Source organism: Scyliorhinus canicula, chromosome 1 (assembly GCF_902713615.1).
Source record: "Scyliorhinus canicula chromosome 1, sScyCan1.1, whole genome shotgun sequence".
Taxonomy (NCBI): Eukaryota; Metazoa; Chordata; class Chondrichthyes; order Carcharhiniformes; family Scyliorhinidae; genus Scyliorhinus; species Scyliorhinus canicula.
The window spans coordinates 309,276,512-309,294,882 of record NC_052146.1 but is presented as its reverse complement, the minus strand read 5'-3'; the positions used below and the strand labels follow the sequence as shown (position 1 = coordinate 309,294,882).

Here is an 18,371-nt window from a genome sequence, read left to right as displayed (position 1 = left end):
ATTCCCTCTATCATCTCTTCTCACCAGGCACTCTCACTGGGCAGCACGGTAGCATAGTGGTTAGCACAGTTGCTTCACAGCTCCAGGGTCCCAGGTTCGATTCCCGGCTTGGCTCCCCGTGCGGAGTCTGCACATCCTCCCCGTGTCTGCGTGGGTTTCCTCCGGATGCTCCGGTTTCCTCCCACAGTCCAAAGATGTGCAGGTTAGGTGGATTGGCCGTGATAAATTGCCCTTAGTGCCCAAAAATAGGTGAGGTGGGGTTACAGGGATAGGGTGGTGGCTTGTGCCGAAACAGGGTGCTCTTTCCAAGAGCTGGTGCAGACTCGATGGGCCAAATGGCCTCCTTCTGCACTGTAAATTCTATCTGTGTCTCCCTGATTCATTAACGTTCAGCTGTGATTATTCTTTCAAAGAGATGCCTGTGTTGAGCGAACTACATCATTCCTGCTGACAGACAGCGAATTGATGGCACCCCACCAGGTCTTCACTCCCTCAGTTGGAGTGTGGATGGGAGTGCGGGAGTTAAACGTTTGTGCCGATATCCTTTCATTCCTGTGTTTGTGAAGATGTCTTTCTCAGAGCAGCTCGGCTGATGAACTCTTCCTGTGGACTATCATCAATAAACAGAGCGAGGCAATGTCAATCTCCAGCTCACTGCAGCTCAATGAAGCTGCAGCGTGCTGTTGTCTCCCTATTAGAGACGCTCTGTTAATTTGCTTGTCTGAGTGTCTGCACTATTTTAGTGTTTGCCCTGCAGATAGTGACCCAAATAAACCTGTTGAAGCTCATTGCACCCCAGGCTCAGGTTGATATGACATTCTGCCAGAACAGCTTTCAATTTTTTACATCTAATTGCTTCTGCTCTATTTCTCTGCAAGCGTTATGGAATATATTAGCTCCCAGTTTCTGCAAACTCTTCCCAACTTCCCAGTCTCAGTGTTCTGTATCCTTTCTCGCAAAAAGTCATCACAGGCGGCAGCCGTTCGGCCCATCAAGTCTGCGCTGTCTCTCTGCTGAGTCAGTCACATTTCCCTTTTCATTTTTCCCAATTAAGGGGCAATTTTGCGTGGTCAATCCACCTACCCTGCATACCTTTGGGTTGTGGGGATAAGACCCACTGGAGAATGTGACACATGGAGAATGTGCAAAGGGCCAGTGACCCAGGGCCGGGATCGAACCCGGGTGCTCGGCGCGTGAGGCAGCAGTGCTAACCACTGTGCCACCGTGCCGTCCTGTCAGTCCCATGTTCCTGCTCCCTTCTCATATCCCAGCAAGTTTTCTTCTGGAAACATTGATCACCGTTCCTTCCATCACCTGCCTGGGCAGTGAGTTCCAGGTCAGCAGCTACGGAAAGAAATTCTTCCTCACTGCACACCCAGCCCTCACCATCGCTTGCTCAAAACTTTAAATCTGTGTCCCGGGGGTGGGGGTGGGCACGGTATCACAGTGACTAGCACTGTTGCTTCACAGCTCCAGGGTCCCAGGTTCGATTCCCCGCCTTGGGTCACTGTCTGTGCGGAGTCTGCACGTTCTCCCCGTGTCTGCGTGGGTTTCCTCCGGGGGCTCCGGTTTCCTCCCACAGTCCAAAGACGTGCAGTTAGGTGGATTGGCCATGCTAAATTGCCCTTAGTGTTAGGAGGGGTTACTGGGTTACGGGGATAGGGTGGAAGTGAGGGCTTAAGTGGGTCGGTGCAGACTCAATGGGCCAAATGGCTTCCTTCTGTACTGTATGTTCTATGTCCCTGAGTCCTTGTACCATCAGCCAGTGGGGAGTTTTTCTTGTCTTCCTCATTTAAACCTGGCATCATTCTGTATGCTTCTCTCAGACCTCCTTGAATATAAAAATTGGCATTGAGTATAAAAATTGGCAAGTCATGTTGCAGCTGTATAGAACCTTAGTTAGGCCACACTTGGAGTATAGTGTTCAATTCTGGTCGCCACACTACCAGAAGGATGTGGAGGCTTTAGAGAGGGTGTAGAAGAGATTTACCAGGATGTTGCCTGGTATGGAGGGCATTAGCTATGAGGAGAGGTTGAATAAATTTGGTTTGTTCTCACTGGAACGACGGAGGTTGCGGGGCGACCTGATAGAGGTCTACAAAATGATGAGGGGCATAGACAGAGTGGATAGTCAGAGGCTTTTCCCCAGGGTAGAGGGGTCAATTACTAGGGGGCATAGGTTTAAGGTGCGAGGGGCAAAGTTTAGAGGAGATGTACGAGGCAAATGTTTTACACAGAGGGTAGTGGGTGCCTGGAACTCGCTGCTGGAGGAGGTTGTGGAAGCAGGGACGATAGTGATGTTTCAGGGGCATCTTGACAAATACATGAATAGGATGGGAATAGAGGGATCTGGACCCAGGAAGTGTAGAAGATTTTAGTTTAGACAGGCAGCATGGTCGGCACAGGCTTGGAGGGCCGAAGGGCCTGTTCCTGTGCTGTACTTTTCGTTGTTCTTTGTTCTCCCCTCAATCTCCTTTAGTCTGGGGGGAACTGCAGCTTCTCCAACCAAACTGGTCAGCACGGTAGCACAGGGGTTAGAACAGTTGCTTCACAGCTCCAGGGTCCAGGTTGATTCCCGGCTTGTGGAGTCTGCGCATTCTCCCCGTGTGTGCGTGGGTTTCCTCCGGGCGCTCCGGTTTCCTCCCGCAGGCGAAAGATGTGCAGGTTAGGTGGATTGGCCATGATAAATTGCCATACGTGTCCAAAAAAGGTTGGGTAGGGGTTACGGGGATAGGGTGGAGGTGCGGGCTTAAATGGGGTGCTCTTTCCGAGGGCCGGTGCAGACACGATGGGCCAAATGGCTTCCTTCTGCACTGTAAATTCTATGGTTCTATGTAAATTCTATGGAACCCTGGAACTAAAATCCAGCCCCTCCCCCAACCCCCTGCCAATCCCTGGGACCATTCTGGTAAATCTTGCTCTGCACCCTCTCAAAAACCTCACATTCTCCCTAAAGTAAACTCAATACAGCACTCTAGTTGCAACCTAACCAGGTTTATAAAGGTTCAGCATAACCTCTCTGCTTTTGTTCTCGATTCCTCTCTTTAGAAAGCCCAAGATTCCATCTGCTTTGCTCCCCTTTCCCTTAATCTGGCTGCCACCTCAAATATCAAGCACTTGAACCCCCAGGTCCCTCTGTCTTTGAAAACTCTTCCGAACTGTGCCATTAATTTGACAAGGGATGGGGGAGGGGCGCAGTGTCACTGGACCGGTAATGCAGAGTCCCAGGGTCATGCTCTCGGCTCCCAAGTTCGAATCCTACCAGGGCAGATGGTGGAGTTTGAATTCAGTAGAAAATCTGGAATTAATAGTCTAACGATGATAATGAAATCATTGTCAGTCGTCGCAAAAACACACCTGGTTCGCTAATGTCCTTTTGGGAAAAAAATCTGCTGACCTTACCTGGTCTGGCCTACATGTGACTCCAGACCCATGTGACATTTAAATGCCCCCCTCAAGGGCAATTAGGGATGGGCAATAAGTGATGATGCAGCCAGCTACTCCCACGAACCATGAATGAATAATTTTTAAAAACTGTCACAACATATTTCTGAATAGGTGATTTTAAAGTAGCCAAATACTCTTAATTCAATCACAATTTGAATTATGAGGTTGTTAAAGTAGGCTGCCCACTCTTATGATGTTGTTTAAAGAGAATTCTAGGATAATTAGTTTTCTAATGTATGGAATGAATGATTCAAAGTATCACATTGTATTACAACACACTTATTAACGGTGTATTATTTTATTGAATGGTTGGGCAGCACTGTGAACTGAAAAGGCCATCATTTTAAACTGTGCCATCGATGGGCACTGTGAATTTGAAAATAGATTATTGCAGCCAATTACAAGGTGGTTCTGTTGATGAGTTTGCGGTTTTGGCAAGCTTCGCTGGAACCCTTTGATTGGGTCCAGTGAACTGATGTGAGTTTTAATTCAGGAAAGGACTTGAGGATGACTTGCCTGTTGATTTATATTTTTAGTGGGAGATGTGATTGGATAGTTGGAGCCAAGCCAAGTGCAACGTCAGGAATCAATGGTGATTAGATTATTGTCAAGCTTTTCGAGCTGCTGAAATAGTTGGGGCTGAAAGTGCAATTTACCAGAGAGACAGCTTTGTAAACTTATCACTGGTTTAGAAATTTACTGAATAGAACGGCACCCAGCGAATCTCGATTTGGTCCAACAATACAGAATGGGTCAATCATTGCATGACCCCAAAGACGTTTGGGCCATCCCATCTGTGCCAATGCTCCACATCATACGCCCCACCCTGTTACTCTCAGGTCAGACATGTAGAAGTGTAAATGAAGATAACTGGGTATTTATGAAGGGTCCTTCACACCCGCAGTACATCCCACAGTTAATGAAGTGGTTTTGAAGCACAGTCACCCTGTACTGGATGCGAAAGACGACAGGTAATATGTACCCAGCAAAACCCCAGCAGAGGAAAGGGATAAACGGCTTCTTAATGATGTTGGTTGTAAGGTAAGTATTATGTTATGGACCAGGGTTTAGAGAGCCCCAAAGTGTATTATTGAGTTCACCTGACCCACAACCTTTACTAGATTGTGGTTTGGGGGGCACACGGCCCACTCGACAGATGTGGCAGAGCAGAGATGGAAAAGTATTTTTTAAAGCAAAACAAGGGGCCTCACGGTAGCATGGTGGTTAGCATCAATGCTTCACAGCTCCAGGGTCCCAGGTTCGATTCCCGGCTGGGTCACTGTCTGTGCGGAGTCTGCACGTCCTCCCCGTGTGTGCGTGGGTTTCCTCCGGGTGCTCCGGTTTCCTCCCACAGTCCAAAGATGTGCGGGTTAGGTGGATTGGCCATGCTAAATTGCCCGTAGTGTAAGGTTAATGGGGGGAGTTGTTGGGTTACGGGTATACGGGTTACGTGGGTTTAAAAAGGGTGATCATTGCTCGGCACAACATCGAGGGCCGAAGGGCCTGTTCTGTGCTGTACTGTTCTATGTTCTATGTTCTAATGTTTATTCTATGAACTCAAGTTAACCTTTTTAAAACATACAATGAACATCTTAGCAACCATCAATTCAAATGTAACCCCCATTGAATAAAACACTAAGTCATCCTTAATAACATCCCAAACAACATCCAGAGACAAAAGAAACAACTTTTAACAGAAGCACATTAGGTTTACATTCACTACTGAGAACATTTATAATTCTGAATTCATCAAATGATCAAGAGATAGTCTTTTCATGGCAGAGAGATCAACAGTACACCTGCTCTGTCTGGCTTCAGCTCCAATACTGAAAACAAAACTAAAACACACCCTGCAGCAAACAGCCTAAAACAAAAGTAAAAAGCTGACAGACAGCCCAGCTCCCCCCACACTCTGACATCACTGATCAAGACCCATTTCTTAAAGGTACTCTCACATGACAATTAATCCTGCAATGCCACTGAATCTTTCTTTCTGTCTTGACCCTGTAGGTTCTGGGTGATCTAGACACTCACCTTAAACAGTCAGAGTACTTCCGTTTCTTCTGGTTCCCTCACACTGATAAGGTGACAGTTTTCTACGCAGATCGCACCAACAAGGTACAGTGAGAGCTCATTTGAGTTTTGTGCTGAACATTCTCTCAGGTTCTGTATCATCGGTCGTTCCCGTAACTGGACCTCATGTCCCCATCAAAACGGAGTGTCACTGAGATCATAGCATTGAAATGGAGTGTTACTGAGTTGGTAGCAGGGTAATGGAGTGTTACTGAGATCACAGCATTGAAATGGAGTGTTACTGAGTTGGTAGCAGGGAAATGGAGTGTTACTGAGTTGGTAGCAGGGAAATGGAGTGTTACTGAGTTGGTAGCGGGGTAATGGAGTGTTACTGAGTTGGTAGCAGGGAAATGGAGTGTTACTGAGTTGGTAGCGGGGTAATGGAGTGTTACTGAGTTGGTAGCAGGGTAATGGAAGTGTTACTGAGTTGGTAGCGGGAGGAAAATGGAGCTGTTACTGAGTTGGTAGCGGGGAAATGGAGTGTTACTGAGTTGGTAGCAGGGTAATGGAGTGTACTGAGTTGGTAGCAGGGGTAATGGAGTGTTACTGCGTTATTAGCGGGGAAATGGAGTGTTACTGAGTTGGTAGCGGGGAAATGGAGTAGTGTTACTGAGTTGGTAGCAGGGTAATGGAGTGTTACTGAGTTATTAGCGGGGAATGGAGTGTTTACTGAGTTGGTAGCGGGGAACTGGAGTGTTTACTGAGTTGGTAGCAGGGAAATGGAGTGTTACTGAGTTGGTAGCAGGGTAATGGAGTGTTACTGAGTTGTTAGCGGGGAAATGGAGTGTTACTGAGTTGGCAGCAGGGTAATGGAGTGTTTACTGAGTTGGTAGCGGGGTAATGGAGTGTTACTGAGTTGGTAGCGGGAAATGGGAGTGTTACTGAGTTGGTAGCAGGGAAATGGAGTGTACTGAGTTGGTAGCGGGGAAATGGAGTGTTACTGAGTTGGTAGCAGGGAAATGGAGTGTTACTGAGTTGGTAGCAGGGAAATGGAGTGTTACTGAGTTGGTAGCGGGGAAATGGAGTGTTACTGAGTTGGTAGCAGGGTAATGGAGTGTTACTGAGTTGGTAGCGGGGTAATGGTGTGTTACTGAGTTGGTAGCAGGGTAATGGAGTGTTACTGAGATGGTAGCAGGGAAATGGAGTGTTACTGAGTTGGTAGCGGGGAAATGGAGTGTTACTGAGTTGGTAGCAGGGGTAATGGAGTGTTACTGAGTTGGTAGCAGGGAAATGGAGTGTTACTGAGTTGGTAGCAGGGAATGGAGTGTTACTGAGTTGGTAGCGGGGAAATGGAGTGTTACTGAGTTTGGTAGCAGGGAATGGAGTGTTACTGAGTTGGTAGCGGGGAAATGGAGTGTTACTGAGTTGGTAGCAGGGAAATGGAGTGTTACTGAGTTGGTAGCAGGGAAATGGAGTGTTACTGAGTTGGTAGCGGGGAAATGGAGTGTTACTGAGTTGGTAGCGGGGTAATGGAATGTTACTGAGTTGGTAGCGGGGAAATGGAGTGTTACTGAGTTGGTAGCAGGGAAATGGAGTGTTACTGAGTTGGTAGCAGGGTAATGGAGTGTTACTGAGTTGGTAGCGGGGTAATGGAGTGTTACTGAGTTGGTAGCAGGGTAATGGAGTGTTACTGAGTTGGTAGCGGGGTAATGGAGTGTTACTGAGTTGGTAGCAGGGTAATGGAGTGTTACTGAGTTGGTAGCAGGGTAATGGAGTGTTACTGAGTTGGTAGCAGGGTAATAGAGTGTTACTGAGTTGGTAGCAGGGAAATGGAGTGTTACTGAGTTGGTAGCGGGGTAATGGAGTGTTACTGAGTTGGTAGCGGGGAAATGGAGTGTTACTGAGTTGGTAACAGGGTAATGGAGTGTTACTGAGTTGGTAGCAGGGTAATGGAGTGTTACTGAGTTGGTAGCAGGGAAATGGAGTGTTACTGAGTTGGTAGCGGGGTAATGGAATGTTACTGAGTTGGTAGCGTGGTAATGGAATGTTACTGAGTTGGTAGCGGGGTAATGGAGTGTTACTGAGTTGGTAGCAGGGTAATGGAGTGTTACTGAGTTGGTAGCGGGGAAATGGAGTGTTACTGAGTTGGTAGCGGGGAAATGGAGTGTTACTGAGTTGGTAGCAGGGTAATGGAGTGTTACTGAGTTATTAGCGGGGAAATGGAGTGTTACTGAGTTGGTAGCGGGGAAATGGAGTGTTACTGAGTTGGTAGCAGGGAAATGGAGTGTTACTGAGTTGGTAGCAGGGTAACGGAGTGTTACTGAGTTGGTAGCGGGGTAATGGAGTGTTACTGAGTTGGTAGCAGGGAAATGGAGTGTTACTGAGTTGGTAGCGGGGTAATGGAGTGTTACTGAGTTGGTAGCAGGGTAATGGAGTGTTACTGAGTTGGTAGCAGGGTAACGGAGTGTTACTGAGTTGGTAGCAGGGTAACGGAGTGTTACTGAGTTGGTAGCGGGGAAATGGAGTGTTACTGAGTTGGTAGCAGGGTAATGGAGTGTTACTGAGTTGGTAGCAGGGAAATGGAGTGTTACTGAGTTGGTAGCAGGGAAATGGAGTGTTACTGAGTTGGTAGCAGGGAAATGGAGTGTTACTGAGTTGGTAGCGGGGAAATGGAGTGTTACTGAGTTGGTAGCGGGGAAATGGAGTGTTACTGAGTTGGTAGCGGGGAGGAATGGAGTGTTACTGAGTTGGTAGCGGGGAAATGGAGTGTTACTGAGTTGGTAGCGGGGTAATGGAGTGTTACTGAGTTGGTAGCAGGGAAATGGAGTGTTACTGAGTTGGTAGCGGGGAAATGGAGTGTTACTGAGTTGGTAGCAGGGGAAATGGAGTGTTACTGAGGTGGTAGCGGGGTAATGGAGTGTTACTGAGTTGGTAGCGGGGAAATGGAGTGTTACTGAGTTGGTAGCCAGGGTAATGGGAGTGTTACTGAGTTGGTAGCGGGGAAATGGAGTGTTACTGAGTTGACAGCAGGGTAATGGAGTGTTACTGAGTTGGTAGCGGGGAAATGGAGTGTTACTGAGTTGGTAGCAGGGTAATGGAGTATTACTGAGTTGGTAGCAGGGTAATGGAGTGTTACTGAGTTGGTAGCAGGGAAATGGAGTGTTACTGAGTTGGTAGCAGGGTAATGGAGTATTACTGAGTTGGTAGCAGGGTAATGGAGTGTTACTGAGTTATTAGCGGGGAAATGGAGTGTTACTGAGTTGGTAGCGGGGAAATGGAGTGTTACTGAGTTGGTAGCAGGGAAATGGAGTGTTACTGAGTTGGTAGCAGGGTAACGGAGTGTTACTGAGTTGGTAGCGGGGTAATGGAGTGTTACTGAGTTGGTAGCGGGGAAATGGAGTGTTACTGAGTTGGTAGCAGGGTAATGGAGTATTACTGAGTTGGTAGCAGGGTAATGGAGTGTTACTGAGTTGGTAGCAGGGAAATGGAGTGTTACTGAGTTGGTAGCAGGGTAATGGAGTATTACTGAGTTGGTAGCAGGGTAATGGAGTGTTACTGAGTTATTAGCGGGGAAATGGAGTGTACTGAGTTGGTAGCGGGGAAATGGAGTGTTACTGAGTTGGTAGCAGGGAAATGGAGTGTTACTGAGTTGGTAGCAGGGTAACGGAGTGTTACTGAGTTGGTAGCGGGGTAATGGAGTGTTACTGAGTTGGTAGCAGGGAAATGGAGTGTTACTGAGTTGGTAGCGGGGTAATGGAGTGTTACTGAGTTGGTAGCGGGGAAATGGAGTGTTACTGAGTTGGTAGCGGGGAAATGGAGTGTTACTGAGTTGGTAGCGGGGAAATGGAGTGTTACTGAGTTGGTAGCAGGGAAATGGAGTGTTACTGAGTTGGTAGCGGGGTAATGGAGTGTTACTGAGTTGGTAGCGGGAAATGGAGTGTTACTGAGTTGGTAGCAGGGTAATGGAGTGTTACTGAGTTGGTAGCGGGGAAATGGAGTGTTACTGAGTTGACAGCAGGGTAATGGAGTGTTACTGAGTTGGTAGCGGGGAAATGGAGTGTTACTGAGTTGGTAGCAGGGTAATGGAGTATTACTGAGTTGGTAGCAGGGTAATGGAGTGTTACTGAGTTGGTAGCAGGGAAATGGAGTGTTACTGAGTTGGTAGCAGGGTAATGGAGTATTACTGAGTTGGTAGCAGGGTAATGGAGTGTTACTGAGTTATTAGCGGGGAAATGGAGTGTTACTGAGTTGGTAGCGGGGAAATGGAGTGTTACTGAGTTGGTAGCAGGGAAATGGAGTGTTACTGAGTTGGTAGCAGGGTAACGGAGTGTTACTGAGTTGGTAGCGGGGTAATGGAGTGTAACTGAGTTGGTAGCAGGGAAATGGAGTGTTACTGAGTTGGTAGCAGGGTAATGGAGTATTACTGAGTTGGTAGCAGGGTAATGGAGTGTTACTGAGTTGGTAGCAGGGAAATGGAGTGTTACTGAGTTGGTAGCAGGGTAATGGAGTATTACTGAGTTGGTAGCAGGGTAATGGAGTGTTACTGAGTTATTAGCGGGGAAATGGAGTGTTACTGAGTTGGTAGCGGGGAAATGGAGTGTTACTGAGTTGGTAGCAGGGAAATGGAGTGTTACTGAGTTGGTAGCAGGGTAACGGAGTGTTACTGAGTTGGTAGCGGGGTAATGGAGTGTTACTGAGTTGGTAGCGGGGTAATGGTGTGTTACTGAGTTGGTAGCAGGGAAATGGAGTGTTACTGAGTTGGTAGCAGGGTAATGGAGTGTTACTGAGTTGGTAGCGGGGAAATGGAGTGTTACTGAGTTGGTAGCGGGGAAATGGAGTGTTACTGAGTTGGTAGCGGGGTAATGGAATGTTACTGAGTTGGTAGCGGGGAAATGGAGTGTTACTGAGTTGGTAGCGGGGTAATGGAGTGTTACTGAGTTGGTAGCAGGGTAATGGAGTGTTACTGAGTTGGTAGCGGGGAAATGGAGTGTTACTGAGTTGGTAGCGGGGAAATGGAGTGTTACTGAGTTGGTAGCAGGGTAATGGAGTGTTACTGAGTTGGTAGCGGGGAAATGGAGTGTTACTGAGTTGGTAGCAGGGAAATGGAGTGTTACTGAGTTGGTAGCAGGGTAATGGAGTGTTACTGAGTTGTTAGCGGGGAAATGGAGTGTTACTGAGTTGGCAGCAGGGTAATGGAGTGTTACTGAGTTGGTAGCGGGGTAATGGAGTGTTACTGAGTTGGTAGCGGGGAAATGGAGTGTTACTGAGTTGGTAGCAGGGAAATGGAGTGTTACTGAGTTGGTAGCGGGGAAATGGAGTGTTACTGAGTTGGTAGCAGGGAAATGGAGTGTTACTGAGTTGGTAGCAGGGAAATGGAGTGTTACTGAGTTGGTAGCGGGGAAATGGAGTGTTACTGAGTTGGTAGCAGGGTAATGGAGTGTTACTGAGTTGGTAGCAGGGAAATGGAGTGTTACTGAGTTGGTAGCAGGGAAATGGAGTGTTACTGAGTTGGTAGCGGGGAAATGGAGTGTTACTGAGTTGGTAGCAGGGAAATGGAGTGTTACTGAGTTGGTAGCGGGGAAATGGAGTGTTACTGAGTTGGTAGCAGGGAAATGGAGTGTTACTGAGTTGGTAGCAGGGAAATGGAGTGTTACTGAGTTGGTAGCGGGGAAATGGAGTGTTACTGAGTTGGTAGCGGGGTAATGGAATGTTACTGAGTGGTAGCGGGGAAATGGAGTGTTACTGAGTTGGTAGCAGGGAAATGGAGTGTTACTGAGTTGGTAGCAGGGTAATGGAGTGTTACTGAGTTGGTAGCGGGGTAATGGAGTGTTACTGAGTTGGTAGCAGGATAATGGAGTGTTACTGAGTTGGTAGCGGGGTAATGGAGTGTTACTGAGTTGGTAGCAGGGTAATGGAGTGTTACTGAGTTGGTAGCAGGGTAATGGAGTGTTACTGAGTTGGTAGCAGGGTAATAGAGTGTTACTGAGTTGGTAGCAGGGAAATGGAGTGTTACTGAGTTGGTAGCGGGGTAATGGAGTGTTACTGAGTTGGTAGCGGGGTAAATGGAGTGTTACTGAGTTGGTAGCAGGGTAATGGAGTGTTACTGAGTTGGTAGCAGGGTAATGGAGTGTTACTGAGTTGGTAGCAGGGAAATGGAGTGTTACTGAGTTGGTAGCGGGGTAATGGAATGTTACTGAGTTGGTAGCGGGGTAATGGAATGTTACTGAGTTGGTAGCGGGGTAATGGAGTGTTACTGAGTTGGTAGCAGGGTAATGGAGTGTTACTGAGTTGGTAGCGGGGAAATGGAGTGTTACTGAGTTGGTAGCGGGGGAAATGGAGTGTTACTGAGTTGGTAGCGGGGAAATGGAGTGTTACTGAGTTGGTAGCAGGGTAATGGAGTGTTACTGAGTTGGTAGCGGGGAAATGGAGTGTTACTGAGTTGGTAGCAGGGTAATGGAGTGTTACTGAGTTGGTAGCAGGGTAATGGAGTGTTACTGAGTTGGTAGCGGGGAAATGGAGTGTTACTGAGTTGGTAGCAGGGTAATGGAGTGTTACTGAGTTGGTAGCGGGGAAATGGAGTGTTACTGAGTTGGTAGCAGGGTAATGGAGTGTTACTGAGTTGGTAGCGGGGTAATGGAGTGTTACTGAGTTGGTAGCGGGGAAATGGAGTGTTACTGAGTTGGTAGCGGGGAAATGGAGTGTTACTGAGTTGGTAGCGGGGAAATGGAGTGTTACTGAGTTGGTAGCAGGGTAATGGAGTGTTACTGAGTTGGTAGCGGGGTAATGGAGTGTTACTGAGTTGGTAGCAGGGTAATGGAGTGTTACTGAGTTGGTAGCAGGGTAATGGAGTGTTACTGAGTTGGTAGCAGGGTAATAGAGTGTTACTGAGTTGGTAGCAGGGAAATGGAGTGTTACTGAGTTGGTAGCGGGTAATGGAGTGTTACTGAGTTGGTAGCGGGGAAATGGAGTGTTACTGAGTTGGTAACAGGGTAATGGAGTGTTACTGAGTTGGTAGCAGGGAAATGGAGTGTTACTGAGTTGGTAGCAGGGAAATGGAGTGTTACTGAGTTGGTAGCGGGGTAATGGAATGTTACTGAGTTGGTAGCGGGGTAATGGAATGTTACTGAGTTGGTAGCAGGGAAATGGAGTGTTACTGAGTTGGTAGCGGGGAAATGGAGTGTTACTGAGTTGGTAGCGGGGAAATGGAGTGTTACTGAGTTGGTAGCAGGGAAATGGAGTGTTACTGAGTTGGTAGCAGGGAAATGGAGTGTTACTGAGTTGGTAGCGGGGAAATGGAGTGTTACTGAGTTGGTAGCGGGGAAATGGAGTGTTACTGAGTTGGTAGCAGGGAAATGGAGTGTTACTGAGTTGGTAGCAGGGTAATGGAGTGTTACTGAGTTGGTAGCGGGGTAATGGAGTGTTACTGAGTTGGTAGCGGGGAAATGGAGTGTTACTGAGTTGGTAGCAGGGTAATGGAGTGTTACTGAGTTGGTAGCGGGGTAATGGAGTGTTACTGAGTTGGTAGCGGGGAAATGGAGTGTTACTGAGTTGGTAGCAGGGTAATGGAGTGTTACTGAGTTGGTAGCAGGGAAATGGAGTGTTACTGAGTTGGTAGCAGGGTAACGGAGTGTTACTGAGTTGGTAGCAGGGTAACGGAGTGTTACTGAGTTGGTAGCAGGGAAATGGAGTGTTACTGAGTTGGTAGCAGGGTAATGGAGTGTTACTGAGTTGGTAGCAGGGTAATGGAGTGTTACTGAGTTGGTAGCAGGGTAACGGAGTGTTACTGAGTTGGTAGCAGGGTAATGGAGTGTTACTGAGTTGGTAGCAGGGTAACGGAGTGTTACTGAGTTGGTAGCAGGGTAACGGAGTGTTACTGAGTTGGTAGCAGGGTAATGGAGTGTTACTGAGTTGGTAGCAGGGTAACGGAGTGTTACTGAGTTGGTAGCAGGGTAACGGAGTGTTACTGAGTTGGTAGTGGGATGCTGTGACTGCCAGAATGTCTCAAGCTGTGCTGTTGATAATTGGTTTATTTTGTATTGAATACAGGATAGAGTTTTCACAGTGAGATTCCTCAATTACGTTCCTTGAAATTCACTGCAGTAAAAACCTTACTGTTTTTAGTAAAAACTAGGAACGGGATTCTCCATTTCATAAACTAGTGTTGATGGTGGACTGTCGGTGGGCCTGCCGGCTGTGAAAATGGCAGTCTGTGGCTGGACATCCCGGTCGTCCCGGCGGGGGGGGGGGGGGGGGGGGGGGGGGTTAATCATCCGGGCACCATGGCCCTGGTAAACGTTGAACCCCCTCCACCCCCCCAAGCCAGCAGGACCGGCTGCCCATGGTCACGGCTCTGGAAACATGTCCTCCCTCCTCTATCACCTACAGCACCCGTTTCCTGATTTTTGAAACTACACGTGAACTTGGCCGTCGGTAATTCCTCCTGGCAGAGTCAGAGCATCGCGGGAGCCCCGGAGAATACCGGGTCGAGCCCCTTAATGATACGCCAACTGCGTTTACTGTACTTGCGGAGTAGAATGCATTGACGCCGTTGTCGAGGCACCGGAGCATGGCATTCCGTCGTGCGTCCTCTCCCTACCACGATTTTCAGCACACGGGCAATTCTCCATCCAATCGCGTTTGGCGATTTTGGCGTTGCTGGGAGGAGAATCCCACCCTCAGTCTTTTTGCTCACTATTTGCACAGTTTGGTCTCCCTATTCACGGAAAGACACACTTGCATTGGAGGCAGTACAGTGAAGGTTCACTCGATTGGTCCCTGGGTTGAGAGGGTTGCCCAATAATAAGAGGCCGAGTAAATTGGGCTGAAGGATCAGAGGTGACCTCATTGTGACATGCAGCATAGTGAAGAGTCTCAACAGGGTGGACCCGGAGAGGTCGGGAAATCTAAAACACGGTGGCCTGGTCTTAGGCCAAGGAGTGATCATTGAAGACTGAGATGTGGGAAAATATATTCATTCAAGGGGTTGGGAATCTTAGGAATTCTCTGCCTCGGAGGATTCTGGATGATCTTAATATCCTTCGGCCTGTGTTCCTGAGCCTTGTTCTATTGTCCACTTGCCAATATGTTTGTCAGAGATCTGATGGTGCATGTGCTTTGTGTGTTACAGCCAATCAAAACCACTTCCAGTTGGTTCTGGAACTACGCCATTGGCTATTACCTGCTGGAGTTCCTTCTGTGGATCAGGTCAGTTAAATTCGCCGGCTTGGAGTCCAAGTGAGTGGTCACCGGCCCCCTCCTTGTTGCCAAGCAGATAATCAAGACAGAACGGAGGAGTGAGTCTTGCAGACAGAGATGTTTGTGTTACCTCTCGACTAAACTAATCTGTTGCAGCCCGGGTCAGTGCTCCACAATCCTCCATAAACCTGACTCCTTCAACTCCGGTCCCGCCACCATTGGTGGTCCTGCCTACAGCTGCCTGGGGCGATTCTGGGATTCCCTCCCTAAACCTCTCCCATTTCTCTTCTTTAAGACGCCCCTGAAAACTGACCACTTGACCAAGCTATGGCCACCTGCCCAATTATGGCCTCAGATTTTGTGTCAAGCGCCTTGGGATGTTCCATTTAGTTAATTATATACAAACAAATTATTGTAATAAAGTATCTGGGATTGTTTACCGCATGTGCCACGTAACTGGAAGTTGTTGATCGGAATCAAGGCCAAATGAGATGTGAAAGGATGATTCGAAAGTTTAGAATGGGAGGAGTCCATAGACTCTGTAAATGTCATATCCTGAACTAAACTAGCTGCATCATCATCGTGTGAATCTCTATAAACAGTGAGTGAGGGACAAGGGCATTCAATACTAGCATTGTACCACCCCCTGGTGGAGTACTGCAGTGCTACACCCAGAACAAAAGTCCTGAAAATACAACTATGAACTGCAGCTGGTTTGACCAGTACTGAATGGAGTCACAACGGACTCATTATCTCACACTCAGCCACATATTCCCAACACGCACACACCCAATACCCAAACCACCACACACTCCCATGTTGCTTCACAGCGCCAGGGTCCCAGGTTCGATTCCCGGCTTGGGTCACTGTCTGTACGGAGTCTGCACGTTCTCCCCGTGTCTGTGTGGGTTTCCTCCGGGTGCTCCGGTTTCCTCCCACAAGTCCCGAAAGACGCGCTGTTAGGTGGATTGGCCATTCTGAATTCTCCCTGTGTACCCGAATAGGTGACGGTGTGTGGCGAGTGGGGGCTTTTCACAACTTGGTTGCAGTGTTAATGTAAGTCTACTTGTGACAATAAAGATTATTATTAGACACTGACAGAGACACTAACACACTCTCATACATACCAGCCCCCACCCCACCCCACACACACATTCCCCCAGGCCACCTACACACACACAAACACTCAGCCACACCCTGCCGTGAGAGGCAATGTGGGAGGAGAGTTTGATCTCGAGCCGACCATAGACAGACCCTGGCTCCTTCAGTCTTTGTTGTCTGTTTTCTTTAATGTTGAGTTTTAATCCAGCAGATGAAGCGGAGAGCTTGCCCCTGTACATGGACTCCACCCTCAGGGAGCATCTCCAGCACTGGATAGAATGGCCGGGACAGGCAGGGATTTCATAGAATTATTTCATAGAATTTACAGTGCAGGGGGCCATTCGGCCCATCGAGTCTGCACCGCCTCTTGGAAAGAGCACCCTACCCAAGGTCAACACCTCCAGCCTATACCCATAACCCAGTACCCCCATCTAACACTAAGGGCAATTTTGGACACCAAGGGCAATTTATCATGGCCAATCCACCTAACCTGCACATCTTTGGACTATGGGAAGAAACCGGAGCACCCGGAGAAAACCCACGCCCACACGGGGAGGATGTGCAGACTCCGCACAGTGACCCAAGTCGGAATCGAACCTGGGACCCTGGAGCTGTGAAGCCATTGTGCTATCCACAATGCTACCGTGCTGCCCCCGAGATTGATGCCCCCCCCCCCCCCCCCCCCGAGTCTCTCATCAATCTCCACCCATGTACCTCCATGTCCTCACCCCTATCTCTGTAATCTTCTCCAGTAAAACCCTCAGAGATCTCTGCATTCCTCAAATTCAGGTCTCAATGATTGCTGATGTGTATTTAACTCACTGATTTTGGATTCAAGCATGAGTGATGTAAAATCGTCATTGTACTTTAGTTAACCTCCTAACCTTTGACCCTCTGACCTCTTGTGCAGTGTCTTCTTCCCGCGCCTGGTGCCCTGGATCAATCGCCTCTTCTATTGGCTGCTTTACTCAGCAAAGGCTGAGCAGGTCAAGCGCAGTGATAAGGCTTTCAACTTTGACTGTCTCTTCAAGCAACATGTGTCGGACTGGGCTCTTCCCATGTAAGCATCACCTTCCCTCACTGTGTACCTGCTCAGGCCGTTCCCATGTTAGCACCATCTCCCTACACTGTGTGTCTCTTCAGGGCCACCACCTATGCACACACCACCTATGTACACTCTATCTGGGCCAACCTCATGCCCCACCTTCCAGTTCCTGCGTGCCCGCCTCTTGGGGCCCTTTAGTCAGGCTGTGCAACCTCCCACTCCCTCTCCTTTCCCTCTCAGACACTTTTGTTTGATCCTCTCTCCCACCTTCCTTCCCATTCAAATCTTCTCCCGTTTCTCATTCTCTCAGTCCATTTCTCAGCCTACTCCTATGAGTGAGAGACAATCTCTGCCTCTTCTATCTGTCCATTTCTCTCTCTCTCTCTCCTTGCCCCTCTCTGTCCGAGCCCCCCAGCGTTTGGGCATTCGACAAGCAAACGAGGTTATTACTGAGCAAAGGGAGGTAAATGGAGTCAAGGTGCAGGTGAGCCATCGTCTAATTGGATGGTAGCAAAGGCTCGTGGGACTGAATGGCTTTGTGCTGATCCTATGGAAACCCCAAGGACGGAGTGGGTGTGAAATAAGTATAATTGCGAATTGGAAATTCATATCTTTCTGCGCCCGCTTGGACACCTTTCTGTGCACATCAAGTTACAGCCGGGAATGCAGACTCAGGGGAAGGGGGGGGGGGGGGGGGGGGGTCAGAAATCTGGAATATTTCCCCGCTGATCAGCTTTTGTTGTTTTTCCACAGCAAGCAGACCGGGACAGCTCTGGAGCAGCTGAAGGATTGGCTGGACAACAATCCCAATATGCGAGCACATTTTCCTGTTGAGGTTCGGTTTGTTCGTGCAGACGATATTCTGCTCAGCCCCTGTTACAAACAGGACAGCTGCTACATTAACATCATCATGTACAGGTAAGTGGGAGGGTGGGGAGGGAGCAGCAGAGAAAAGGGCTAAAGAGACGGGGTCTGGTAGCCTAAAAGGGGTCTTAGCAATGCTTAATAGTGCTGGTCGGAGGCTGCAGTGTCACGCTACCCTCGTGACCTGAGCAAAACCCTGATCCCCTTTGCCAGTGATGCTGTCAAGTTCTGACTGGTGAGATCTTTCCCTCACAGACCCTACGGGAAGGAGGTACCACGCGAGGGGTACTGGGCAATGTACGAGGAGATCATGAAGAGGAACGGGGGAAGACCACACTGGGCGAAGGTGAGTGGTGACAATTGGCCTTCCCAATGGAAACTAGGCTGTGGGATTGAGTAGTCATCGAGATTGCCATTAACTTTAAAACATATACCCAGAACTGAAGCCACTGTTGCCAAGTTTGCAGATGATACAAAGATCTGTAGAGGGGCAGGTAGTATTGAGGAAGCAAGGGGGTTGCAGAAGGATTTGGACAAGCTAGGAGAGTGGGCATAGAAGTGGCAGATGGAATAAAATGTAGAAAAGTGTGAGGTTATGCACTTTGGAAGGAGAAATGGAGGCACAGACTATTTTCTAAATGGGGAAATGCTTCGGAAAGCAGAAGCATAAAGGGACTTGGTGAGTCCTTGTTCACGATTCTCTTAA

At 48.4% G+C, this 18,371-nt stretch overlaps 1 protein-coding gene across 1 annotated transcript in view; it reads left to right on the top strand.

The window, feature by feature from the left end:
* The window catches only part of LOC119976704 (L-gulonolactone oxidase), a 103,233-nt gene that overhangs the window by 83,630 nt on the left and 1,232 nt on the right, over nucleotides 1-18,371 (top strand). Inside the window, exons 7-11 of the mRNA XM_038817418.1 lie at nucleotides 5,458-5,565; nucleotides 14,588-14,664; nucleotides 16,667-16,816; nucleotides 17,555-17,719; nucleotides 17,921-18,011. Coding sequence (XP_038673346.1) covers nucleotides 5,458-5,565; nucleotides 14,588-14,664; nucleotides 16,667-16,816; nucleotides 17,555-17,719; nucleotides 17,921-18,011 — 591 coding nt within the window. The remainder of the gene's footprint in view (nucleotides 1-5,457; nucleotides 5,566-14,587; nucleotides 14,665-16,666; nucleotides 16,817-17,554; nucleotides 17,720-17,920; nucleotides 18,012-18,371) is intronic.